Consider the following 27,346-nt stretch of genomic DNA (forward strand, 5'->3'; position numbering starts at 1 on the left):
CTCCCACCACACTCATCCCCTCAACCCGAGGTTAAGTGGGTTATTTAAGCCTTGATTGCAGCCCATCAAGACATATGTTCTCCAAGGATAGTGAGAAAGGCAATGGGAAATCATCTCACCTGATCTTCACTAGCATACACAGCGTAGAACGTCAGAGGCTTTTTCCCAGGGTGGAAGTGTCAATTATAAGGGTGCACAGGTTCAAGGTGAGAGGGGGAAATTTTAGGGGAGATGTGTGGAGGAAGCTTTTCACACAGAGAGTGGTGGGTGTCTGGAACACGCTGGCAGAAGAGGTGGTGGAAGTAGGAACATCAGCAACATTTAAGAGGCATCTGGATGGGTACATGAGTAGAGAGGGAATAGAGGGATATGGACCGAATGGGCAGATTGGCTTTTATTTAGTTTAGTTAGGTCATCATGATTGGAACAGGCTTGGAGTGCCATAGAGCCTGTTCCTTTGCTGTACGTTTTTTTGTTCTTTGTAATAGCTCAAGGATCTCGATATATGCAACTTGAGTTAGAACCTGGCTTAGGGCAAACTTCAATGGATTGACAAACAGACAATTTGAATAGTCAGTCAGAAGAAGTTCAGCCTGGAGGTAACAAACAAATGGGTAAGGATATCAGCAGCAATAGAGTGAAGCAAAAAGCAACAAAGGTATTGTGAATATGTAGGCTAGCAGTTTTCCATTGAGGTTTCATCCAAACATGGGGCTCTGCTTACCTCTACCATATTCATTTATGCAAAAGTAACATAATTCCCAAATCCATACTAGTGTTATTGCTGTGTTGGGCATTATCCTTAATTTTCAGTTACAGACCCGCTTAGAAACAACTGAATCTCACTTAAGGAAGGCAGAGTATGAGCACAGCACTGAACTGGAGACCACCCTCATTCGCCTGGAGGAGGAGCAGCAGAGGTGAGCGACATTTGTTCTGTATTACTCAACAGTACCTAGAGCTCTTGCCAATCTTTCTATGCAGTGGTGACACCGTCTGTGGCCTTTAGCTTAAAAGCAAAATACTGTGGATGCTGGAATATGAAACAAAAACAGAAAATGCTGGAAAATCTCAGCAATTCTGACAGCATCTGTGGGGAGAGAATAGAGCCAATGATTTTAGTCTAGATGACCCTTCACCAGAGCTGACAAAGGGTCATCTAGACTCGAAACACTGGCTCTGTTCTCTCCCCTCAGATGTTGTCAGACCTGCTGAGATATTCTGTTTTTGTGATCTTTAGCTCATTCAGTTTCCAATTTGTGCTGTGGGGGAAACCCCTCGAAAGAAATAGAGCAAGTAAGAGATCAAAAGGGAAAGGTTGCATGGATGAGGTTTACACTCCTCAGACTGTGGTGTTAATGTGTGAAGTTGGAACATTCTCCACTGAATCTTGTGCATTTCAAGGCAAAGTGTGAAAAAACTTCTTCTACACTGCCTCAAACTGCAGTTTCATCGCGACCTCCAATGAGTAACTCTCTTGCATTTGTATGATATCATTGTATTTCTTACACCACAGCTTCCCAATGTCCTCTCTCAAGGATGACAGTCAATTACAGAATTATTAGTGCTGAAGGAGGCCATTTGGCCCATCATGTCTGTACCAGCTCTCTAAGTGAGCATTATGACTTAGTTCCATCCCCCTACTTTTTTCTCGTAACTCTGCACATTGTTACCATTCAAGTAATCATCCAATGCCCTCTTGAGTGCCTCGATTGAAGCTGCCTTCACCACATTTCCAGGCAGTGCAATCCAGACCCAAAAATGTTTTCTCTCATTGACATTTGCTCTTTTGCAAATCACTTTAATTCTGTGCCTTCTTGTTCTCAATCCTTTTATGAGTGGGAAACAGTTTCCCCTTATCTACTCCATTCAGTACATTCTGGTTTTGGTCATCTCTATCAAATCTCCTCTTAGCCTTTTTCCTTCCAAGAAAAACAGCCCCAACCTTTCCAATCTATCCTCATAACTGAAGTTTCTCCTCCCTGGAGCCATTCTTGTAAATCTCTTCTGTACTCTCTCCAATACATTCATGTCTTTCTTAAAATGTGACACCCAGAACTGTGCACAATATTCCAGCTGAGATCTAACTAGTGTCTTGTATAAGTTCAGCATAACCTCCTTGCCCTTGTACTCTATGCCCCTATTAATAAAACTTGGGATACCTTATGTTTTATTAACTACTCTCTCCACCTGTCCTTCTGCCTTCAATAATCCATGCACATGTACACTCAGGTCCCTCTGCTTCTGCATTATCATAACAACTGTAAGGCTTATTTTATATTGTCTCTCCATGTTCTTCCTACCAAACTGTATTGCCTCATACTTCTCCCCATTGAACTTCATCTGCCACCTATCTGCCCACTCCACCAACTTGTCCATGTCTTTTTGAAGTTCAGTGCTGTCCCCCTCAGTTTACAATGCTTCTTAGATTTATGTTACTTGCAAGCATTGTAATTGTCTTCTGCACACCAAAATCTAGATCAGTAATGCTTATCAGAAAAAGTAGAAGTTCTAATACCGATTCCTGGGGAGCTCCACTACAAACCTCTCTCCGGCTTGACAAATATACATTGACAATTATTCTCAGCCAGTTTTGCATCCACATTGCTACTGTGCACTTTATTCCACTTAATGAGAGCTTTAAATGATTTTGAGTTAATATAGCACAATGTGCCCGTGCCCAGGAGAAGCTGGATTGTCACAGCCAAACTTCATTCTTACAGGTAACTTTGACTCTCTTTACAAAGAGATTTATTATCCAATTCCTCCAAATCTATACTTTTAAATTTATTTTCAGGATGTGGGCATCGCTGGCTAGGCCAGCACTTATTACCTATCCCTAATTCCCCTTGAGAAGGTTGTGGTGAGTTGCCTTTTTGAACTGCTGCAGTCTCTGAAGTGTAGGTACATCCACAGTGCTGTTAGAGAGGGAATTTTACCCTGTTATCGTGAAAGAATGGCAGTATATTTCCAGGTTAGGGTGGTGAATAGCTTGGAGGGGAATATCGAGGTGGCAGTGTCGTAGATTTCTGCTGCCTATGTCCTTCTAGATTATAGTGTTATCCTTCTATCTTCTATCAAGATAGAAGCTTGTGCCACCCAATCCCGGAAGGGGAAAGGACAGTATGCCACCCTGTCCCAGAGGGGGGGAAGGACAGTGTCTGACTTCCTTTATTACATACTACAGGCTGCCCTTACAATCGTGTCACAGGGATCTTATCTGCCCTTCAAGTGCATGTATGTCTACTCATCAATTAGTGACTTCCACGCTATGGGTTAAGGCCCTTGCAAAAGCCAAAATGAGGTCTGATTGAATTTACTTTGCATGGTTTTGCTGAGCTCGGGTTTCCATCCTCTTTCCTCTATCGGAAGAAAATTGGATCGGTCAGAAATGGCACGTGGGTCTTCCACATCCAGGTCCGTCCGCTATTTTCAATGTCTGCCCTACTGTGTCAGAATTCAACCCTGCCAGGTTACCAACTGTCAGCACAACTGTTCTAGTCATTGCTTACAGGTGTGAGCGCACTGTGTCGCCTTCCCTGTAAATCAGCCTCCATGTCCCCTTAGCAACAAAGCCACCAAGACTTATTGTCAAGCAGTATTCAGAACAGGTCACATGACTACTCTATTTTACCTAAAATTGAACACGGTCCCAGAAATATATAACTCACAAACTGAGTATTTATAACATTCACTGACTTAAAATCAGTGCTGTTCTGTGTGCGTGACACCTGGCTGCAGGTGGCGTTGGAATCTGGTCACAAGGGAATATTTTCTATTTGACTTAGAATTTCTGCTTCACTGTTGTTCTTGGCTCTGGGGCCTGCCTGATGGCAGAGAATGGGAAGTGGTTAACACACAGCTGTTGAATTGAGATTTGTGTTTTTCTGGAGTTGACTGTACTGGTATGAGCCTGACTGTTTCTGCCTGGTGTCCTCATCTTTACCTCCCAGCCGAGACTCATCTCACATTTGAGTTACAGCCACTGTTGCACACTTGTAGATGTATTTTAAAAAATCAGATGGTAGAATCACTGAATTTCTTTCTGCCCCCTTTCATTCTTAGCTTTCAACCCATAATTATTTGGTGAGTATATTACAATTTAACCTTGTGTCAGCTCAGGCTACGTGTAAGCACTAGAGTAGAAAGTTGTTATCCCAGGGCTTGATAACCTGATCTTGCACCAAGGGACTGCTGATTTGTAAGAAGTGCCACCTTTTAAACAAATTTGTTCAGATTGAAAGACCCCACAGTATCAGTCAAGGAAGTGCAGGGTTAATATTCCCCTTTCAACAAGAACTGCCAGCAAATAATTGATTAATATAGAAAAGATTTACCAAAATGTTGCCCGATATGGAGGGCATTATCTGTGAGGAGAGGTTGGAGAAACTTGGTTTGTTCTCACTGGAATGACAGAGGTTGAGGGGTGAAACCAAAAGAGAAAATGCTGGAAAATCTCATCAGATCTGACAGCATCTCTAAGGAGAGAAAAGAACTAATGTTTTGCGCCCAGATAACCCTTTGTCAAAGCTCATCTGAGGGTTGGCACTTAGCCTTTGCAAGGTAGAGATCAGTACGCCAGACGACAACAGCACCCCCTCTGTTGGCAGGTTTGATGACAATCTGAATTGGATCTGAGGGAACAAAGAGTGGAGAATTCGGAAGGAGAGAGGTTGGAATGGGTGACGGGGGCAGAAAAATTGAGACAGCCACTATCTCGTCAACAGTTCCTAATGAAAAGATTGAGGGCAGGCAATTGTCCTGGAGCGAGTGTCCAATTGGAGGCAGAATGTTGGAGGCATGTAGAACAGGAGGAGGACTCTTGCCCAAAGAAGTGGGCATAGAGTTGAAGGCTACGAAAGAAGAGTTCAATATCATGTCGAGTCCGGAATTCATTGAGGTGAGGGCACAAGGGTACAAAGCTGAGCCCCCAAAAGAAAAAATGCTGGAAAATGTCAGCAGGTCTGGCAGCATTTGTAAGGAGAGAAAAGATCTGATATTTCGAGTCCAACTGACCCTTTGTCATCCTTTGAGGTTGAAGGGTAACCTGATAGAAGTCTGCAAGATTATGAAAGGCATGAACAGAGTGGATTGCCAGAAGCTTTTTCCCAGGGTCAAAGAGTCACATACTATGGCGTGTAGGTTTAAGCTGTGAGGGGCAAGGTTTAAAGGAGATGTATGAGGCACATACGTCTCCTTTAAACGTTTTTTTACACAGAGGATGGTAGGTTCCTGGAACTCACGCTGGGGGAGGTAGTGGAAGCAGATATGATAGTGACTTTTAAGCGACATCCTGATAAATAAATGAATAGGATGGAAATAAGGGGGATATGGTCCCTAGAAAGGCCGGGGATTTTAGTTCAGATGGGCAACATGGTGCAGGCTTGGAGGGCCGAAAGGCCTGTTCCTGTGCTGCAGTTTTCTTTGCTCTTTGTTCACCTTTTATTCATTTGTTGTGGGCATCACTGGCTGGGCCAGCATTTATTGCCCGTCCCGAATTTCCTCAAATGCTGGACCATTTCAAACAACATCTTTTTTAAGAATCAACCACATTGCTGTGGATCTGGAGACACATGCAGGCCAAATTTCTTTCCCTAAAGGACATTACAACAATTGACAATGGTTTCATGGTCATCATTAGACTTTTTAATTCCAGATTTTCATGGAATTCAAATTTCATCATCTGCCATGTTGGGATTCAAACCTGGATCCCCAGAGCATTACCTTGGGTCTCTGGGTTACTAGTTCAGTGACAATCAGTGTGCTATCACCTTACGTCACTCCCTCACTTATGTTATTGTAGAATCTTGTATTAAAAAGTAGAAACACATACAGTGGCATGATAATACTAACTGCACTTTTGAAGTAACTCATGAGATGTTAAAACTTTGGAATGTGAATGCATTCAATTGCTATAATAAACAGGATTAAATTTAATTGTTATGTTCCCTATGGAGAAGCCATAGGCCGTAATAACCAAATTTTATAAATGACCCCCAAATGAAGTAATTACTAATAAGATCCTTTTATTATGAATTGGCACCAATGCATATTAAACATGAATTAAGAGGCAAGTGATATTTTAAATGAAAAGTTGAATTTCACTTTAAATAGTACAACAAAGATTCATCTTACACAACCACCCGCATCATGCCCCGCAGACACGTGATACCATGTACAGTCCAAAATTCTTTAACTTGGGCTCTGGTATATAAGATCTCTCACTTTCCCAGTCAACTGTTTCAGCCCTTTAGTCGCATTCATTGGCAGCCATATTCTATATGAGTCGTCAGGAGATGATCACCACCACCCACCGCCCGTACCACCACCTCCCCTCCCCCAAATCCCAAAATGGCACAGTCCTGTAGAACTGCCTTAGTTGGTCTTGATGGCATGGATTCCTCAGAGACTAATTTATCCCATCTCTTGAATTCACCCCATTAAACAGTCTGGCCAACGCTGGCAAAACTCAGTAGTGGTAAAATTGTTCAATTCACAATCACTTCTCTAACCCTGCCTTTAGCCTTCTGTCCTGTCTAACTGTAATACACACGCAGCTCCTTGTAAATGTGCCTTTTCTGTCCTTCCCTCTGTTGTGGCTCTCCTTTGTGTCTAACCACATGGCTTCTGGTCTTAACTTATCTCCTGTTGGTATTGATGCCATAGAAGGATCACCAGGTCTTATCGTCAAAGAAAATTACAATCGATCCCTTTGCAACTCGTGTAAATTGTAAAGTCATTTTCAAATATATTCAAAGTAATATAGATTCTACAGACATTTTAAATATTACAAATTTCCTTCACTGTATTGCTTTGGGTCAAAGGCTGTTTCTTAAAATATTATAATTGTGCAGTACAAACAGTGTGTCTTTCTTTTGGCAATTCATTGCAAAGAATTATATTGGTGTAAGTGAAAATGTGTTTCAGTATCAAAGGAATTGAAGTGGTTATATTGAGTCCAGCTATATTGACGCTTTCATTTTGCTTTTCTCAATCTCAGAAGGATGAAGGCAAGCATTTCATTTCATTGTCCAACAAGTTCACCAACCTTTGCCTTTTATGAATTAGAACAAGACTTAACTACCCTTCCCCTTCACAGCCCTGTCTTTAACAGTCTTTAACTTCACCAGAATCAACATTTTTCACTTAATTAATTTTACAATTATCACACTCTGCCCTCCATATTCATCAGAACAATCGTAAAAATCTTCCCAAGCATTGTTTGTAAATTTAAATGAGGCATCTTGATTCTTATTGCTCAAGGTTTTGCCATGAGGAATGAACCAGCAAATGACTATCACTTATTTTGTTCAGCTGAAACGGAGGCAATGTGTATAAATGTTCTGTCTGTCTGCAAGGCACAGGGCCTTGTGTATTAACATATGTAGCTTCCAGGACATGCAAATGCACTACACTGCATTCTCCATTGCACACCCTCTACCAATCAGAATCCCCTTGCCAACCAATCAGCACTTTTATTGTCATATAATATTGTTGTTTCCTTGATATTGGTACTCTGGTGATTGTTCTGATAGGTGCAAGACGAAAAGCTTCAACAAAATGTCTTTTTTCAGCAATAACGGAAAATAATTAGAAGACTGAGAGGAAAGGTCAGAGAGAAAGAATGTTGGCTTTCCTTGTGAGTAAAATGAGGAATGCCATCCAAGAGTCACTGTTAGCAGCTGAAACACTGAGGCAGTGCAATGAGAAGCAGTTCTTAATTTGACTCAGTATTTGTAATTGATCAAGACAATGAATGGGAAATGGAATTTACAGCTCCGAATTATCAAATTTGATATGATCTGGGAAACAATTCTACTAAAAAACTAGGAACCATGTTTATAACTTCAAAAGAGCTCAATTAAAAAACTTGAACAAAGGATTGAAGAGAATGGGTGGGAGGATGATGATTTGCTCCAGTTTCAGTAGAGGACAAATGAAGTACCTATAAAAGGATAATCCTGCACGTACAGGTTAAATACATAACCATTTCAACAAACTCAGACTAGACAATGAGACCTCAAATATAGATTAACAAATCTGAAGTGAAATGAAGAGGAAAATTAACTGCCACAAATCAGGATCAGAATGTCAAGATCAGTACAGAATGTGATTGGGTTTAATCTCTCTGAAATAGAACCAGCAGCTTGACTCAGGTCAACGCCATGTTGCGGGAGCAACTAGAACAGGCCAACACAGCCAATCAGAGACTTGATGAGGATCTTCGCAAGCTCACAGTTGATTTCGGCAAAGCAAGGAATGAACTGGAGCACAGAGAAATGACAGCGCGGTGGGAACAGGAGGTAGCTATCTGTTCTCACATTAGTCAGTGCTATCACACTTGCTTATTCCCACACAACTCTGGTGGACTGTCTTACAAGACGCAATGTGAAATTGCTGCTGTGACAGCCATAACTGTGAGACAATCTGCTTGGGTTGTGTGCAATCCTAAAATAATTCTTTCCTTTTTGTTTATTGCTGTATGTTTTATTTTGTGTGCTCATTGGAGTGATGGGTGTTAGTTCTGGGAAACGGAACATTCTCTTGTTTGTAGTGTCACAGTTGGACAATGCAGGAAAATCTTTGCATTGACTTTTCCACCACATTATACCCTCAGAATTCTTCTTACTGCAATAGAAAATATTTTCAGTTTTCCCTGTCACCCATTCACACCCAATTAATGGTTGATAATCCTTCCAACATTTCTTCCCCACTACTCCCAAGGAAAAAGTGAATGAAGATACAAAACATAAAAATAAACTCCCATAAATAATCTTTTTAAAATGTAGATCTTTTTAATGAAGCTTCAATTTAAGAGTTTTCAATTTCTCGGAAAGGTTCCTGGCAGAAATGTTATTTATTGAGAGTGCATCTGTGATTTCTCTGCTTAAATTACAATGGTTGAGGCTCTTACTTGTTACCTCCCAGTATTTTTGTACTATGGGCCCATGCCCTTCAGGAACGCTATATGCTGCTGGTAGGAGTCAGAACATCACACCCAGCATATGTCAAATTTTCAACATGAGTCCAGAATGAACCCAGCTGGGGAATGAAATTGGAAAATTTCCTACCTTTGACCTACTCAAGAGTTTTCCTATCTTGACATCACTCTAAGGGCTTCTAAATCTGTTAAAGTGACTTCAACAAAGATTTAAAAGTTATTTGAAGATTTTCATGGTTTGAGCAGTAACATTAAAACAATTTTAACTTTTATGCCATCTAAAAATTTGCTTTGAGGAAATAAGTTGTTACCTTAAAAAGTTCTTTAGAAGTGGTAGGCCTCAATGCATCAAGCAGCATACCCTGCCCATCACTGGGAGGAATGACTGTAAGAGGTAGTTACATATAGTCGAGGCTGAGATATGGGCAGGATCTTACTGCTGATCAAACTATTGTGTTTATAATAGGTAGGTACATATTGAAACTCTTGCTATTTATTGGTTGGCTATACAGAATAGTTTCTTGAATAAGAGTTGCTTGATGTTACTGATGAGAATTAGGGCTGCTGTCTTGGAGGAAAGTGTGGTGTTTGTTAGTAGATCTCCCCATGGCCTCTCTGACACATTATGGCTGAATTAAGTCTAGAGTTGGATTATTGGATATGATGATTATTAAGTTGAGTGTGTTTGTCAATAGCTGACTTGTCACATTAAAGCAAGTTTGATATTCCTTGAATCTAATGTGTTGGCTGTGACCTGTTTCCTCAATGCAGACAGGTCCATAATTGAATGTACTGCTGTGAGTTTGTGATTTGTTGCGAGGTGGTTCCTTGTCTTTGTAAATGTGTAGATGTGTGTGTAGCTTCTTAGATGACTTGTATCGGAGTTGATGTCCACTGACTTCAGTATATGTTGCACTCTGTGCAAGGTGGGATTGATGTACAGGAAGCTGACTTTTGTTTTTGTGGAAGTAACTGCTATGGAGTGAGTAACAGATGGGTATGTGTTATCTTTGTATGAAAAGAGCCCTTTGAATTGATGTGTAGACTTAACATGGCAACACTCTTGTTGTAGATGTTTCTAGTCAAGGATGGAGTAGGCTTTTTTAAAGAGGATGTTGGAAACCAATAAGAGGGTGAAGAGATGAAGAAAAGTACAGTGCCGATAGTTGAGATATCTGTCAGTGTGAATGGGTTTACAGTTGACTTGATGTATTTGTATGCACTGTGTGACTTGGTGATGACAACATCAAGAAGAGATAAGCAATGTTATACTTCAATCTCCACAGTAAATATAATACTCGAATGTTGGCTATTATGGTGCTGTAGAAAGCTGTGAAATTCTCTCCTATCTAACCATATGGGGAAAGTGTCATATCAAAGCTAGAGTCTAGTTTGAAGATGAGCAAATTGAAGTCTGCTTGTTTGATCTCGACCGTAAAAATGTTAGTGACAATGGAGATCCCATAGCAGCATAATTTGTTTGTTTGAAATAGGAACCTTGCCATTGGAGTGACGCTCAATTTCAGCACATCAGTAGAAAATTTGATCTGGTGACATCGCAGTTCTGCTAGATAAGGAAAAGACTTTTTCCAAACATTGTTTGATAATGAGACAAGTTCCTAAGATGTGTACATTGATGAACAGTAACCCAAAATCAAAAGTGACCTCTGTTTTTTAAGAGATGTTTGTAGTTTGCTGTATTCCCTTAATGAAATGTTTAGAGTTTGTGATATTTTGTGTATATTTCCCAATTAGTGGCTGCAGGTGTTGAGCTGTCTTGCCTGTTGGGGAACCTTCCATGAAGATAGGTCTCAGCAGGGCATCTGATCTGTGGATTTTGTGCTTCTAATGTAAAATTGGACTGGAAGAAAAAGTAATAAACGTTTATTATCCAAAGCCTTGGATAAAACATTATCCCTGTGTCGAGAGTGACTTGGTATTGATTTTTCCCTCAATAGCAGAGGTAGGATCTTTGGGAGTTTTTTAAAAATAGATATCAATGTTGAGAAGGTATAGAGTATTTGTTATACTCTTCTTGGTCTTGGTGACTATGAAATTCCTCTGATCTGCAGTAAATATATGAATTGAAGCGTCTAAAAGAAGATCCTTGGTGCTATTTCTCTACCTTGTTGATGTTGAATTCCAGTTGTTATACTGTGAAAAATGCTTGTGGACCCGTGTACTTTGGGGAAACAATCGGCAGCCTGCACACTATACTCAAGGAGCATCAAACCTGTTTCAATTGTCGCGAATAGAACAAGTCAACTATTATCAAACATGGACACCACATCCAATGGTCCAATTTTAGACTTATCTCATGCATCATACATTTGCATGCAAGACTTACCAAAACCGCCATGGAAATTTGCAATGCCACACCATCCCCCAGGACAGATGCCTTTTGGTTAGTGACATCTGGCTACCTTTGTTCAAGAAACATATTACCATCTATTCTGCACAGTCAACTAATCAGTTAGCATGTATTAACACAAGCTTGGCCAATCAGCAGCAATGTCCCGTTCTATATTTCCATCCCCCAATACATCTTTCGCTGTTCCAGTTATTCCTCTAGATGAGGGACAGAGTAAATTGTCCAAATTGTCTAAGCTTACGAACTCTTCTAGGTTGTCTTGTGGTGCAGTAGGTAGCACCTCTGCTGCTGAACAAGAATCTCAAGGTTTGGGTAATACCCAAGGACTTGATGGCCATGGCAGCCGCATTCATAAAGCCCAGAAATATGCCAATGACAGGCGGTAAGAAAGGGAGAGATTCTTGGTCAACATTTCCTGGAAAGGATATTGGAGCCTTTACCATCAATTTTCACAGTTGCAGACTACAACAATATAAAAACATATACATGTTGCCACAGAAACACAGACTCCCTGAGTGAACTGCAACACATCACACCATTTCTTCTAAGGTACTCTCTTAAGATGACAACTGCTTTTTCAGGAAAAATTTTACCTGGTGTAACCCTAAAATAAATTATTTAACTCAATGTTCAATATTCTTGTAACAGCAATGTTAAAAGGCATCAGAAAAAATACTTCCCATTTTGTCTCTTACTTTTTTCTAGACATATGGCTTGCACCATTGCAGTGAGCATGACAGGCTGCTGGGACTATGGCAGCAGGTAGCCACGGTCCGCAGTGATCTTACTGATCTGAGGAGTGGGATGGAGCGGTAAGCCCTATTAGCTGTCGAATTGGACTGGAGGTCACAACAAAGAAGAAGAGATCCTCCCTTTTAAACCATTGGGTACAATCATGGTTACACCTAAGTACCTTCAATTAGCTCAGCATGGCACTTGGCACCTTCTTTATGAGAACACTGGAATTGCTAGATTTAAAAAAAAAATCTGTTTAGTTTGCCTTCTGCTGTGGTTCAATTGGTAGAACTCTTGCTTTTGCACCAGAAGGTTCCAGACTCAAGTCCAATTTGAGCTGGAAAATCAAGAATAGCATTCCATTCTGAGGGACACTGCAGTGTCAGAGGTGCCATCTCAAGGAAGCCATTGATGCTTGCACTGCGTCACTATATCCTGCTAATCTAGATGTGCTGCTATTTTCTGGATCTGTGTTCGTTGAACTTATGAATTCAGCAACTTGCACAGTGCAGTTCAACTTTAATGGCACCATGAATGCCCAAATAGATGGTGTTGCCATGGGATTCCCTTGAGGCTTTGCTCTCGTTAACCTTTTTCACAGTTTCCGCAAGAGACACATTTTCAATGGGATGACACCTAACTTCGTATCCCTTACATATTCCTAGCATCCTTGCTATATTTGAACCTGCAGCTACATGTAAGAATTCTCTTGTTTAGGATTCCTACAACTCCACATGTTGTAAGATTGCCCTTATTGGTAATTTTGTAAATAGGGTCTGAACAACTTATTCACTGTGCAAACTTGAGACCGAAATTGGGTGCATCAAAGCTATCCTGTGATATGATGACTATCTCACTCAGATCATTGCTCATTGTGTATAATGTATAGTCGTGAATGGGCCGAAGGTCATCAACTTCTGTCCTGAAAAGTGCCCATTGAACCTCAATTACCGAGAAGGGCAAAATGTCTCAAAAATTTGAGCAACAGGTGAAGCTAGCTGTTCACTCTACTATTATGCAGTAACAGCACAAGTATTATTCACCACAAACAGGAGGCTACTGTCACATGAATGAGCAATGTGGTATATGAATTTCAGTGCCAGTACGATGTCAGGTACATAGGTTGTACATTCCAATAACTGATGGATGGTATCAAACATCATGTCCTCCAGCTGTTCACAATAGGTAGAGTACTGACCATTTTCAATCAGTCCATGCTTGCAAAACTCAGAACATAATGTCTAACTTTTGATGTGATTTTGCAATTGGACAGCTGAGAATTACACTCGCAACCAATTTAAGATTATTAGTCGTGGCCTGCAATCTAACTCATGTACGTTTGTTAGAAGTTACATATGTTCATATGCAGTGAACAAAGTTACATAATTGCACCTTATTATTCAATCCCTCTGTCTCCTCAATCATTTTGTATTCTCTCCTGCTTAATGGCTAAATTTGCTCAACCATGTTGGGGAGGGGGAAAGAGCAGGGTACATGATTTCTGGTTTTGTTCCTTTGTCTTGACAAACACTAACAATAATTGTCTTTGTACTGTATGGGTTGACCAGGAGATCTGTCTGTTTGTTCCCCAACACCAACCCCCAACTCTTCAGGAGTCTCCTGGAGGTGAAAACTGATGTTGCTCAGACATCCCGGCGCCTACAGATGGCCTGCTTGAACCTGGAGTCCAACTTGCGTCAGTCTCAGGCGAGTACTACTTCTACACTGGAGAAGCACACAATGCAAAGTGGAAGGCTTGAACAGCAGCTCCGAGATAAGGTCAAAGAGATGATTCAACTGCAGAGCAAGTGTGATGCAGACAAGGCAGAGCTCCATGCAAGGTAGGGTGAAATAACACTTGGTGGTAATGAAGTAAGGACTTTAGAGGCGTTTCCTGCTCAATGTATCTTGATTCCAGCCTTTAGAGAGTTTCCCTTGAGCGCCAACATGACCTTCCCAGATCTCATGTTAACCAGTTTACTCTTTCATAATTAACTAGTCAAGGCTATTAAGTGCCCAGACTACTAACTGATTAGTAATTTGTAGAACATGGCTGCTTTGTGCTATTGTAATTTTAAATTGCTATGGGGAAAGGATGAGATCCCTTCCATCGCATTATTCTGCATTCTGGTGGAACCTTGGTTTGGTGGACAGGGTGTGAATGTACCTGATGATTCACTGCGTGCCTTCAAGAGAGAGCTGGAGGTTTTGGCTGAAATAGAGAATGCATTAAAAATGGGTATCAATTAATATGAGTCATGACTAAAGTGGACTCCTGAACTAACTTTGACCACTTGAAGGAATCAGGAAGGAATTTTGCAGATTTTATTACTTCCAGATGACTTTGGGTTTTGGACCTGGAGTTTTATGTTTGTCTGTCTCAAGAGACTAGATGGTGTCGAGCAGCGTAGGGAATCCCTTGATCTGATGCGCAAGGGATCACAGATATAGGGGATAACAGCAACAAAAACAACTTATATTTAGTAAAACCTCCAAAAGTGCCTAACAAGAGCAAAATAAATCAAAACATTTTTAATACCCAACAGCAGAATCAAAGGTTTTTATAAACTTCTTAAAGAGGAGAGAGAGTATATAGATAGAAATTAGAAGCAGGGATAGACCATTCCGCCCTTCGATCCTGCTCCGCCATTCATTTTCATCATGGTTGATCAGCAAATTCAATATCCTGATCCTACCTTTGCCCCATGTGCCTTGATCCCTTTAAACAAAACATAGAAACAAGAAGTAGGAGTTGTCCATTCGGCCGTCTGTTGGAGAGGGTTAGGGCATAAATTCCTGAGCCTAGGTAGCTGAAAGCACGGTTGTCCAATGTTAGACTGATTAAAGACATGATTCACAAGAAGTCACAATTTGAGTGCAGGGAGCTTCAAATTTTGTCAAGTTGTGGGAGATTACAGGGGCATGAAAGGAGAAGGCAATGGAAAGATTTGAAATCAATGATGAGGATATTGAAATTAATGTGCACTTATATGGTGCACCAGTTCACAATCACAAGCATACTGCCATGACTAGCGAAAATGAGTCATATACATAACTGTAAACATAGGTTGCATTCAGTATACAATTGTCTGGAATGTTGTGTCTTCTAAAAATTGATATTAAAAGTCTGCTAAGGATCAGGTGGTTTTTGCAATTTCTGCTCAAACTCAGAATGACCTCAAGACTTTTGAAAATTCCCAATTGAATGACCATGGGTGGGGTCCACCTCTTGAATGAACATATTTAGACAAAATTATTTGTGGAATTCACACTTCCTTTTGTTTATGGATTTACCCAGAACTCAAAATCTATGGATTCCCAGACTCAGGGCCTCTGAGCTCAAAAGTAAAAAAAGGTGTAGAGAAACAAGGTCATCATATATTGGTGTGAATGATCACTATTGTGCTGTAATGGCTTCTACCTTTACATCATTCTTTATAAACAATAGAAAAGTATTGATCATGTGGTTATATACCTGAAACTGACCACACATAACGAATCTTATTCCCCGAAAAGCTAGTCAGTCTGCAAAAAACACAACAAAAACATCATCAACAATGTCAGTAACATCAATGCTACAAAACTGTACACTGCAACGTTGTTAAGTTCCCCAAGCCTATTTCTTTTGAAGTCCACCAGTACAGTAAAAGCAAATTACTGTGGATGTTGGAATCTGAAGCCAAAAGAGAAAATGCTGGAAAATCTCAGCATGCCTGGCAGCACCTGTAAGGAGAGGAAAGGTCTGACATTTCAAGCCTAGATGACCCTTTGCCAAAGCATTGACAAGGGTCATTTGGACTCGAAACATCAGCTCTTTTCTCTCCTTACAGATGCTGTCAGACCTGCTGAGATTTTCCAGTGTTTTCCCTTTTGGCCACCATGCAGTAAACTGATCTCCTGGTAATAAGCCAACAGGCAAATAACTTTTGTGACTTGCTGAAAATCCTCCTCTTTCAGGGAATCTTGTAACAACTTTCAGAAACCACTTTGGATTTTGAATTCTCCTAGCCAGACTTAAAAAATGGAAAAAAAACACTTCATCATCAGACCCCTGCACCAAGATGAGCCAATCATGTATACAATCCCATTTGATGTTACTACTGGGCAGTCAAGTCCCAGAGTGGAACTCCAGCTCGATGGATTGTACATTCTAATTTTTTATTTAGAAATGTGGATGAACAAAACCACAGGAATGATGATTAACATTTAATAAATGAATAAAACATTTATTGAACAGGAAAGTATTAACTGTAACGCATTACTCCTTCACCCCACCTATATCTTTGCAGCTGTACACAGATTTGTAAGGATAGCACAAGGTACAAAGTATATCTTACACTCAAATATTCTCAGTCCATGTAACCCAACAGGCCAAATGTGGTCAGACGCACCACACTATGAAACCAAGTGGCAGATGTCACCCAACACAACTTCTGTGGATTTCTGATCAGCTCCTCACACTCTGAACCAACTGGCCTCACTGGAACTCTGGCTTCCACATGAGTGTTTCCAAATGCCACTGTTGAAGAATATGTTTGGAATCTTCCTCCCAGCAAAGCTTTACCTCGGATGCTTTCATGAATGATCCACTTCCAGGATTTCAGTCTCTCTTTTCGGTATTCCTCTGCCTTGGATTGCCATGTGCATTTAAGCGTCAACACAATTTTTCAGGTATCCAACCATGCCAACAGAACACCATTGTTTCACGGGCTGTCTTAAGATGTCACCAAACTTTTGATATACCTTAAATGCCTGACTTCTCATCCAGCAAACTTTAAATCTGGTTCTTGAAGTTGTCCTTTTAACTCAGAGCTCTTCATCTGTTTTTATTAGAATTTTTCTGAACAGCACCATGTCCTATAATCAACTGTCTTCTTGAGACAACCTCTTTGTCCTCACTTTTGTTTCTTTTGGGACTTTTTTTAGGAAGTCTGCTTTCTGCAGCTCCTTTGACCCGTCCAGCTTCTCCAGTCTCGAGCTTACAACTAACTCAAAAGTTCTTCTTGTCCCATGGTAGTCCCTGGCTGCTAAGTAGCCTAGTTTTCCTTGAAACCTTGTTTGCTTTCATGTCATAAATCCTCATTACCATGCATACATTTAAACCAAACTCAAGTAATTAGTTGTTTCAAATACAGAAACACGAAAGTAAAGTTGCTTAAAGCTATAACTCACTTCCAATAACCACAAATAAAAAAATTCTGTTTCCTGGCACATTTGACTTATGAATTATCATTTTGTAACTTGCAAAAGTACCCTGTCCTCTTTAACTGTATTTTCTCATGTGTGTGTGCACCCGTGCGTGTGTTTGTGTGTGTATGTTTGTGTGTGTGTGCGCGCTATTTTCTCATGGAATGTTTGAGTTTGTGATGTGGTGTTAGATTTTCAGGGTGAGATGTGAATAAACCGTCCTTTTTATTCAAACTCATTAAAAGCTTGCTGCTGAAAGTTTAATTTACTGTACACTCAGCAGTTAAGAAACAGACAAATTTTTCTTTCCAAAGTAGACAGCAAGAGAAATAAACTGGTGCCTCAGTTCTCTCTCATCTCTGTCCAGAATGACTGGTCTGATGGGTCAATGAACTTTGGAGGTCCTTAATATATGGGCACCAGACATATGGAAGAGCACAAGATGGAAGATCGGAGGCCAGGCAGAAGAATGTTAGAATCGGTTAAATAAAAACATGGATGAGATTTTCAGTAGCTGATGAGCAGAAGCAGGGTCAGAGATGATCCACATTAGAGGCGGAAGTTGACTTTCTTGGTGATTGTGCAGAGATGTGGTCGGAAACACACCTTGAAGAAAAAGCAACAGCAAGGGAGCCAACTTTCTTGCTCAGTTTATAACAGTTGCCAAGCTGGGAAAAAGTTGAAGAGAACCAAGGCCAGGATTTTATGGCCCCTCATGCCAATGGAATATTAATTCAAATAATCGACCACATTCGCTTGGGGCGGAGCAAGGAGGGGTGCGGGGAGCACAATTTGGCAGGGCTATAAAATCCTGGCCCAAGTTTGTGATGGGGAGCAATGTTAATGGCACTCCAGTATTTAGTTGGAGGAAATTTCTGCTCATCCAATACTGGATGTTAGACAAGCAGGTGACAAATCAGAGACCACAAGAGGGTTTAGAAACTTGGGGGTGAAATAGAGCTGAGCATATACGAAGAACTGGATGTTATGTTCCTGTATGACATTCCAGTGGGGTAGTATTAGAAATAGAAACAACAACTTATATGTTTATAGAGTGCTCAATGTAGGAAAAAACCTTAAAGTGCTTCATAGGTCAGACAAAGTTGATAGCAAAAGAAAGAGATACTCGGAAGGATAATGGGATCAAAGAGGTAGATTTTAAGAAGAGTCTTAAAGGAAGAGAATGGAGAAAAATTTAAGGATGAAATTCAAGAGCTTAATGCCTGGACAGTTGTACGCATGGCCACCAATGATGAGAGAAAGGGTATGGAAGAATAAGGGAGGCTCAAGTTGGAGGAACACAGTTTCTCAAAGACTTGTAGGGGCTTAAGGAGGTAGCAGGGATATTGAGGGGTGACGCTATGGAGCGGTTTGAACATAAAGGTGGGTTTTTAAATTGAGGGACAGTTGTGTTGGACCAGTTTTTGTCCTACATCTTTGTTTATGGTTTTGCTTGTAATAATGTAGCACAAATTTAAGATTATTCATTAAAAGAATGAAAGGAAAGTTTTTGTTCTATATGGAGGATTGATAAGGCATTTAAACAGTTCAAGAGGCAAAATTCACAAATGGTTTTAAGGGGAAATAGATTTTTGAGAAGTACATTGTAAGACGATGTGTCGAGGGCAGACAGATAGAACTGAGTGGAGATTGCCTGCACTGTATAATTCCATGACTCAATCCTTCTGTTTCTCCATTTTGGAATGTTCAGCATGGATGGTTATTCTCTGTTATTCTGCACTCCTTGGTGTAGATCCTGTCTTGTTCATTTGTATAAAATAGATGATAGTGAGCAACCTGTTTTGAATTTCTTCAAATTTTATTTCCATTGACTTTAAAAGAGCTGCTGATTTACAATTACTTGTTTTACGCTATTACACAGAGGGGAGGAGGACCTACCCCTCTTGTGAAGGCAGACTGACTAAACTGATCTGGCACATGTGCAGATGTATTTTCTCTAGTGGGGGTCTTTGGATAATGATTCAAAGCAGGAAATCTGGCTGATTTTCTTCCAACTCCTCGTCAACCCGGACTATTGAGACCAATCTTACCAACCCATTAGCTCATTACCTGAGATTAGTTAATTCAACGCAGACTGGTAATCAAACCCAGGGATGCTGCAGTCAATTTATTCTCCATGCCACCTCAGGCATTTCATTGATCCACAGGTGAAAGACATTATACCATCCCAAAATGTGATCCTATCTAGACCCCTGTGAATTAGTCAGTCACAGAAAAAATGGTAACTAATAGCATATCATTCAAAATGAGCCCACCTGCAGACAAAATGGGAAAATTAATCATCTGCACCAAATAGAACTTTGAAGAAAACAAAAACCTTTTCTCAGTAAAAATTAAGTCACCTCTGTGAGGTAAGAGTTGGACTTTCTGCAATTGTGTAAGAAAGGTGAAAGTGAAGCAGCAAGTCTGCTTTACATCCCTCTCAAGTTCTATTCCCACTGACTTCATGGAAATGGGGATATGTATAGAATGGGTAGCTGACTTGCTATCACCACACTGAGTGAGAATGTGTCAAAAAGAATGAGGTTTTGATTTCCAGTTGGTATAACTGAGCATACTCTACCTAGGGTGCAGACACCACTGTTATTTCATGTAAAAAGAGCTCAGCTGCAAGTAGAAAATAATCTGAAGCAGTTTGTGTATTTTCACAATACTTACACAGTCTCTTTGTTCCCCTGAGACTTGTTGTCTCTTTGATCGAGCAATCCAAAACTAATCCTACTGCCTCACTGTGCCCCCTTAGCCCTGTGCCTTGTTGTGTTTCAAATATTACCCAACTTTCCCTGAAAAGATTGTCTTGGTCTCAGCTACTCTCTGGAACAATACCTTTATCATGTTTATGTGTGATAGAGACTAAATTGCCATAATTAATAAACAACTCCAGTATCATTGTATAATGTGACTTCTAGACTGGTCAGAGGTGACCTATGGCCTTTTATAAACTCACAACCCTATGTTCTCATTTAAGAAGTGTTATTTTCATTTCATTGAAGGGAAACAGGCATTTGCCAGCACTTTATGTGAAAAATAGAAGATCACCTACTACAGCCAATGCCATTTGGACACCTTAATTTAGAAAAAGTGTTAAGATGAAGGAGAGGGTCCAGCTGAGATTCAATTACACAATACTAATGAAGAGAGGCTTTAGTTAGAGGAGATTATTTAAAATTTGTGCTTATATGGTGTTATATATTTAAATGATTGCATGATTGATTTAAGAGTAGGTCACGTGATTTGATGGCGATGTTATTAGGGTGTTGCACTGGCTGCTGTTTTTGTTTCAGTTTCTACCTACACAGGAAAAAGCTCCTAGAATAAATCTGATGTTGTTAGTTTGAATCTAGGTGTGCAAACCACATCTATTAGTTTAATATCCACAATGCTTAACATAGTTAGGATATTATACATGAGATGTATGCATACTTGGCTAGACCAGCATTTAATGCCCATTCGTAATTGTCCTTGAGAGGGCAATGGTGGCCTTCTGAAACCACTGTAGTCACTGTGGTATAGGTACAACTAAAGCGCTGTTAGACTGTAAGTTTCAAGGTCGTGACCCAGTGACAGTGAAGGAATGGCAATATGTTGCCAAGTCAGATAGTGAGTGACTTGGAGGGGAACCTCCAGGTTGTGGTGTACCCATGGATCTGCTACCCTTGACCTTCCAGCTGATAGAGGTGCAAGTGTGGGAGGTGCTGTCGAAGGAACCTTCATAAGTTCCTGGAGTGCATCTTGTAGATGGTACACACTGCTGACACTGTGTGTCAGTGGTGGGAGGGAGTGAATGTTTTCGTTGGTAGAAGAGGTGCAAACTGAGTGCGCTGTTTTATCAAGCTTCTTGTGTGTTTTTGGAGCTGCACTCATATAGTTAAGGCACTCCTGACTTAAGCCTTGTAAATGATGAATAGGCTTTGGGTAATCAGGAGGTGAATTACTTTCTGCAGAATTCCCAGCCTTTCTCCTGCTGTTGTAGTCAGTTCAATTTCTGGTCAAGAGTTATCCCTGGGATGTTAACAATGGATTCAGTGGATTCTGCTATAGTAATGCCATTGGATGTCATGCGGAGATAGTCAGATTATCTCTTGGTGATGGTTAAAGCCTCACTTGTATGGCACTTATAAGTTACAAGGAGATCTGATGGGGATATCCAAAATTACAAAGGGATTTGGCAAGTTCAAAATGACAAATTCTATTTCTACTTCTCCATGACCAATAACTCGAAGGCATGAATTTAAGGTCATTGACAAAATGAAAGACGAGGGGAATTTCTGAGGTTACATGGGGATAGTTAGTGTGTGGACCATCCAACCGGACACAATGGGAGACACACAATCCATAATATTTGGAAAAGAACATTTTAATCAAGTATAGGGAGAGGGATAGAAGTCAAGATTAAGTGGATATTCCTTTCATAGCAGGTATGACTGAATGGGTACAATAGCTTTCTTCCATGTGAACATTTCACAATTCTAATATTTAATCCAAGCGTGAGAGTTTTAATGGCATCTTCCAGCAATTGCAGGGAGTATGTTTTTCAAAATAAATTCCACACATTTATCTTGAACATTGAGATACTCTACAGTGACCGTAAAAATTATTCCAGGACGGTGTGTGAAGGAAATCCCTCGATCTGGCCAACCATCTTTGGTGGACTTTACATTGTGGCACAGAATACATTTCTGGGTATTCTACTCCAAAATCTAAGAGCATTTCATCACTCCACTCTGCTCAGGGATTTTGTCACAGTCCAATTAAAGTTGCATTGCTGAAGTAGTGAATTTTTACACCACAAGAGGACCTCATGGAGCCAGTTGAATATTGAAATGTCCCCTTGTGGAAGAGGCATTGTGATTTACGACAGAGGTTGAAGGGTCTTTGTCCATTGGCATTTATGTGTAATCTTTAAAATAGGAGGAAGTGAACCAAAGCAGTTGACAAAGTTTCCAGGGTCCTTGGAGAATGTGTAGAGGAAATCTACTAGAATGGTATCAAGAATGAGGAACTTCAAATTGCAAGGCGAGACTGGAGAAATTTGAATTGTTCTGCTTAGAGCAGAGCAGGTTAAAGGGAGATTTGATGGAGGTTTTCAAAATTAGGAATAGTTTTGACAGAGTGAAAAGGAGCAATTGTTTTCACTGGCAGTAGGGTCAATAACCATTGGATACAGATTTTAAATCATTGGCAACAAAACCCACAAATTCATTTCAATGCAATGAGTTTTAATGGTCAGGAATACTTGAAATGAAACGATATGCAGATTTATGGAGAGAGAACAGGGGAATGAGACTAATCAGATAGCTCAGAATTGCTTTCTTCTTAGAATCCCTACAAGACAGAAGGAGGCCATTCAGCCCATCGAGTCTGCATTGACCACAATCCCACCCAGGCCCTGTTCCTGTAATCTCATATATTTACTCTGCTAATCCTCCTGACATTAGGGTCAATTTAGCATGGCCAACCAGCCTAACCCTCACACCTTTGGACAGTGGGAGGAAACTGGAGCACCTGGAGGAAACCCAGATATCGGGAGAATGTGCAAACTCCACACAGATAATGACCCGAGGCCAGAATAGAACCCGGATCCCTGGCACTATGAGGCAGCAGTGTTAATTACTGTGCCACCCTATCAAAGCTAAAAAGGAAATAAATAACTTGGTGGGCAGGAGGTCTTGTGGTACAGTGCCTATACCTTTGGGTTCAAGTCCTATCGCAGGCCTTGATAGTTGTGGAAAGTGCAGAATAACATAGTCAAACAGGTTAAACTTCTGCCTATAAATCCTTCAATGCACTAGTGGCCGGCAGTAAAGCATCTCCTGGCCAGTCGTATTGCAAAAGGCAACAGCAAACCACTGCTGTATTTTGCCAAACATATACATAGACCAATCCAATGGAAGTCCAGGATCACTAATGCCCTGTTAGGGCACAGTGCCTGAAAAAGTAGCTTAGTAGAATATCCAGTCCTTGAGACAGTCAGCAGAAGTTTTTTCACAGTCCCGATTTAGGTGAAGTATTTTGAATCTTTTAAGGATAGTTTTTAGCTGATATTTCTGGAGCCCATTGTTACTTCTATGATCTTATTCTAGGATTAATGAGCTATCTGCCATGACGGAGAGGCTGAAGATCCAGAATGCTGAAAAGGAGAGAACAATCATGTCACTCAACCGGAGCATAGAGAAGTTGGTAAATAAGTGCTGTGGCTACTCTATAACCTTGTAGAGTGAATAGCAAAAGAACATAAGAAATTAGGAACAGGATAGTCCAGTCAGCCCTTTGGGTATATTGTCCAAAACACTCTTGAATACAACCATGACAGGAAATTCAAGGTCACTTGTATTCATTTTAAAACACTATTCCACTGTCAAGGGAAGTGGCAATGTGCAAACCACTGAAAGATGATTCTAAGTAACGGAAGTGATATTTCAAATCCAAAATATCAGTATAACCAAAACAATTTGAAAAAAAATTATTTTCTTCTAAAGATAACAAGCGGAATTCTCTGATCTCGCCTGTGACTGGGGTTCTTTGGTTCTGCTGCAGGGAATGGAGATTTGGCTGATTGCTACATTCCACGTTCTCACTGGCAGCAGTGGCGGGATGAACAAGATTGAAGAATCCCAGCCAAAATCTTTTCTGCCAGGGCTATTTTCTGCTGCATGTTGACTGAACTGGCTGGCAATATGTTGTAGTTATGCCATGCCTGACAGTATATTCAACCATCTCTAGTCGTTATTCTCATGGTAATGGGACGCTGGGAGATCAAATAGACCACTGTCTCTTTGGACACTAGAGATCAGGTGAAACCTGCATGGCCTTGAGGAATGACCATTGAAGCAGTTGCCTTAGATTGGGCTTGGCATTGAGGCCTTCCATGATGGAATAGCATGCAGCACTCACTGTCTAATGAGAGGCAACGGCACCTTTGAAAGTGTGTTCCTACAAGAGGCAGCATGTTTTGGCAGAGGATGGGAGAACGGAATGGAAATTTTGAGATGTGTTTGGCTACTTTATCTGTTCCTACTGTAAAATTATCTCTGCTTTTTCAAATATTTCCAAGATTTTTTAAGTTTTCTTTCATGAGTTGAACAAAGCCCCCGGGCTTAGAACCTTGTGCAACACAGATGGCTTTCTCCATGTTCTTGCTATGGTGTATGTTAAAAGCAAATTACTGTGGATGCTGGAATCTGATACAAAACAGAAAATGCTGGAAAATCTCATCAGGTCTGGCAGCTTATGTGGAGAGAGAATAGAGCTAATGTTGCGATTCTTGGGCGAAGATGGAAAGCAGGATTTTTAAAAAGTTAAAAATGAAACAATGAAAGAAATGAGGTTTTTTTGAAAGATATACAAATAAAGATAAAACAAAAGGAAATAAAATAAATAGAAATGGAGTGAAGGTGGACGGGAGATTTCATGCTCCGAATTTGATGAACTCAGTGTTCGGTCTGGAAGGATATAAAGTGCCAAATCAAATATCAGGTGCCGGTCCTCCAGTTCGTGTTGGGCTTCACTGGAACTTTGCAACAGTAAGAAGTCTCCCAACATCAGGTTAATGTCCAACAGGTTTAATTGGCAACGGTATTCGAAGTCTCAGGCTCCTTCATTAGGTGAGTACTTAACGTTCACAAACAGATCATATACAAACACAAACTCAATTTACAAGTTAATGGTTGGAATGCGAGTCTTTACAGGTAATCAAGTCTTAATGGTAAGTCAGTCTGAGTCTGTGGCCGCTTTCACCATCTGAAACCGTCACAATACCTGACTGACAGTTCCAGATGGTGAAAGCGGCCATAGATTCAGGCTGACTTACCTTTAAGACTTGATTATCTGTAAACTTGCGTTCCAACCATTAAGTTGTAAATTGAGTTTGTGTCTGTATATGATCTGTTTGTGAACATAAGTCCTCATTCACATGATGAAGGTGCCTGAGACTCCAAAAGCTAGTGCCAAATAAATCTGTTGGACTTTAACCTGGTGTTGTGAGACTTCTTACTGTGCTTACCCCTGTCCAACGCCAGCATCTCCATAACATTGCAACAAGCCAAGAGTGGGCATGTGGATGTGAGAGCAGGATGGTGTGTTAGAGTTGCAGTGGCGTGGGAGATGGGTCAGACCAAAGCAAAAATTATACTCATAGGCCTTCAACGCTGCTCGCATCCCCTCTCCTTCCCAGAAGCAGGAAAGGGTCTCCCTTGTCCCCACTTTTCACCATATCAGCCTCCGCATTCAAAGGATCATCCTCCACTATTTCCGCCAACTCTAGCATGATATCAGCACCAAACATATCTTCCCTTCATTCCTCCTGTCAGCATCCGTATGAATCATTCCCTCCAGGACACCTTGGTCCACTCCTCCATCAACCCAACCTTCACCACCTGCCCATTGCACCTTACCATGCAAATGCAGAAGGTGTGACACCTATCCCTTTTCCTCCTCCCTAGTCACCATCCAAGGGCCTAAATATTTGTTTTCAGGTGAAGCAATATTTCACATGTACCACCTTCAATCTGGTCTATTGCATTTGCAGCTCCCAATGCGGTCTACTCTACATTGGAGAGACCAAACACAAACAGGATGACCACTTTGCAGAATACCTATGGCCCATCCGCAAACAGGATCCAGACTTTCCTTTCGCTTGTCATTTCAACACACCTGCTCTCTTGACCACATGTTCATCCTTGGCCTGTTGCAATGTTCCAGTGAAGCCCAATGCAAACTGGAGGAAGAGAAACTCATCTCCTGATTAAGCACTTTACAGCCTTTTAAATGTTGAGTTCAACAACGTCAGAGCATGAACTCTCTTCTTCACCCCATTTCTGTTTATTTTGCTTCATATCATTTTATCTTATTTATTTATATGATAAATTATTTTATTTTTATTTCTTCCATTGTTTCATTTTTCCACCTTTTTAAAATCTTGCTTTCCATCTTTTCCTGCTCCCTGCAGTCTCCTCTCCCTCCCACTCCACTCTAGCCATCCATTACATGTCTCATGTTAACCTTTGACACTTTGCTTACGGTGACTCTGCTATTAACACATTCTGATCTCTTCATGGGCCACCATCAGCACCCTTCTCAGCCATGATTACCACCACATTCCTTTTGTCTTTTTGTGTATGACATCTTTGTCAATCCCTCCACCCCCTCACCCCAGCAGTATAAATATCAACCTATTTTCTATTGTTTTCAGTTCTGATGAAAGGTCATCCAGATTTGAAACGACATGTATGTTACTTGAATTCATTATGGTCTTTTTAATCTGATATGACTGCTTGTCAGTCCTCTTCAGGGAATTTTTAATTAACAGTTAAGAGAGGAAGCATTTGTTGTCACTCCAACCTTTAACAGCTCGCCTGCTTCATGTGTGGATTGCTAATTCTCAAACCTGGCTGATCACAGGAATCGGGAAAAACTGAAATTACAAGTGAAACCTTGGAGAATGAAGCTCTGTGGAATGAGACAGAATCCTTACGTCAAGCCTTACACAACATTGCTCAGGTACAAAAACAAGAGTCAAATCCATGAAATGCATCTGTTCATCAGCTCTTCAAAGATGAAAATGTTATGGAAGCACATGGAGAGAGGGTCGCTTATAAACAGCGTCAGCTCAGGTTGAATATTGGGGATACAAGGCTGAGCGAATAATCTATAACTTGCCTTGTGGAACTAGCAGTCTTTATTCAGGACTTTCCCCCAGGGTCTTCAGTAGGGGATAGAGTTCACATTAGGGCATGTTAGACGGGCTGTTTAAGGAGATTCAGTAGGTAGAGTGGGATGTATATGGGATATGAAACATGTTTAGCTAAAAGGTCTCATTGAAGACTTCCAGACCTTTGTTGGGGTGCTTCTGTCACCCCCAACCACCCTAAATGGGTTTTCTGCTCATCATGATGCATTATCACTAACTTGTCCTCCTCAGCAGTGGCAGTCTTCCTGTTGTTTATGGAAGGCATGTTGAAGGCCATCTTGTAATAGGTATAATCCCTGACTTGGAGATTAAATAATATCATCTGGGGGCTGAGAAGTAAGTTCAGACTTGAATTTTCAGATGATCTGGAACTGTAACCTTTTTTTAATGATAATATTTAAAA

At 40.7% G+C, this 27,346-nt stretch overlaps 1 protein-coding gene across 1 annotated transcript in view; it reads left to right on the plus strand.

Annotated features, from left to right (window-relative positions):
* The window catches only part of crocc2 (ciliary rootlet coiled-coil, rootletin family member 2), a 271,300-nt gene that overhangs the window by 103,539 nt on the left and 140,415 nt on the right, over window positions 1–27,346 (plus strand). The window contains exons 6-11 of the mRNA XM_080185255.1: window positions 814–920; window positions 8,138–8,303; window positions 12,018–12,124; window positions 13,661–13,888; window positions 23,339–23,435; window positions 26,655–26,753. Of these exons, the coding sequence (XP_080041381.1) occupies window positions 814–920; window positions 8,138–8,303; window positions 12,018–12,124; window positions 13,661–13,888; window positions 23,339–23,435; window positions 26,655–26,753 (804 nt within the window). The remainder of the gene's footprint in view (window positions 1–813; window positions 921–8,137; window positions 8,304–12,017; window positions 12,125–13,660; window positions 13,889–23,338; window positions 23,436–26,654; window positions 26,754–27,346) is intronic.

This window comes from Carcharhinus amblyrhynchos, chromosome 3 (genome assembly GCF_965287045.1).
Source record: "Carcharhinus amblyrhynchos chromosome 3, sCarAmb.v2.hapA, whole genome shotgun sequence".
Classification (NCBI taxonomy): Eukaryota; Metazoa; Chordata; class Chondrichthyes; order Carcharhiniformes; family Carcharhinidae; genus Carcharhinus; species Carcharhinus amblyrhynchos.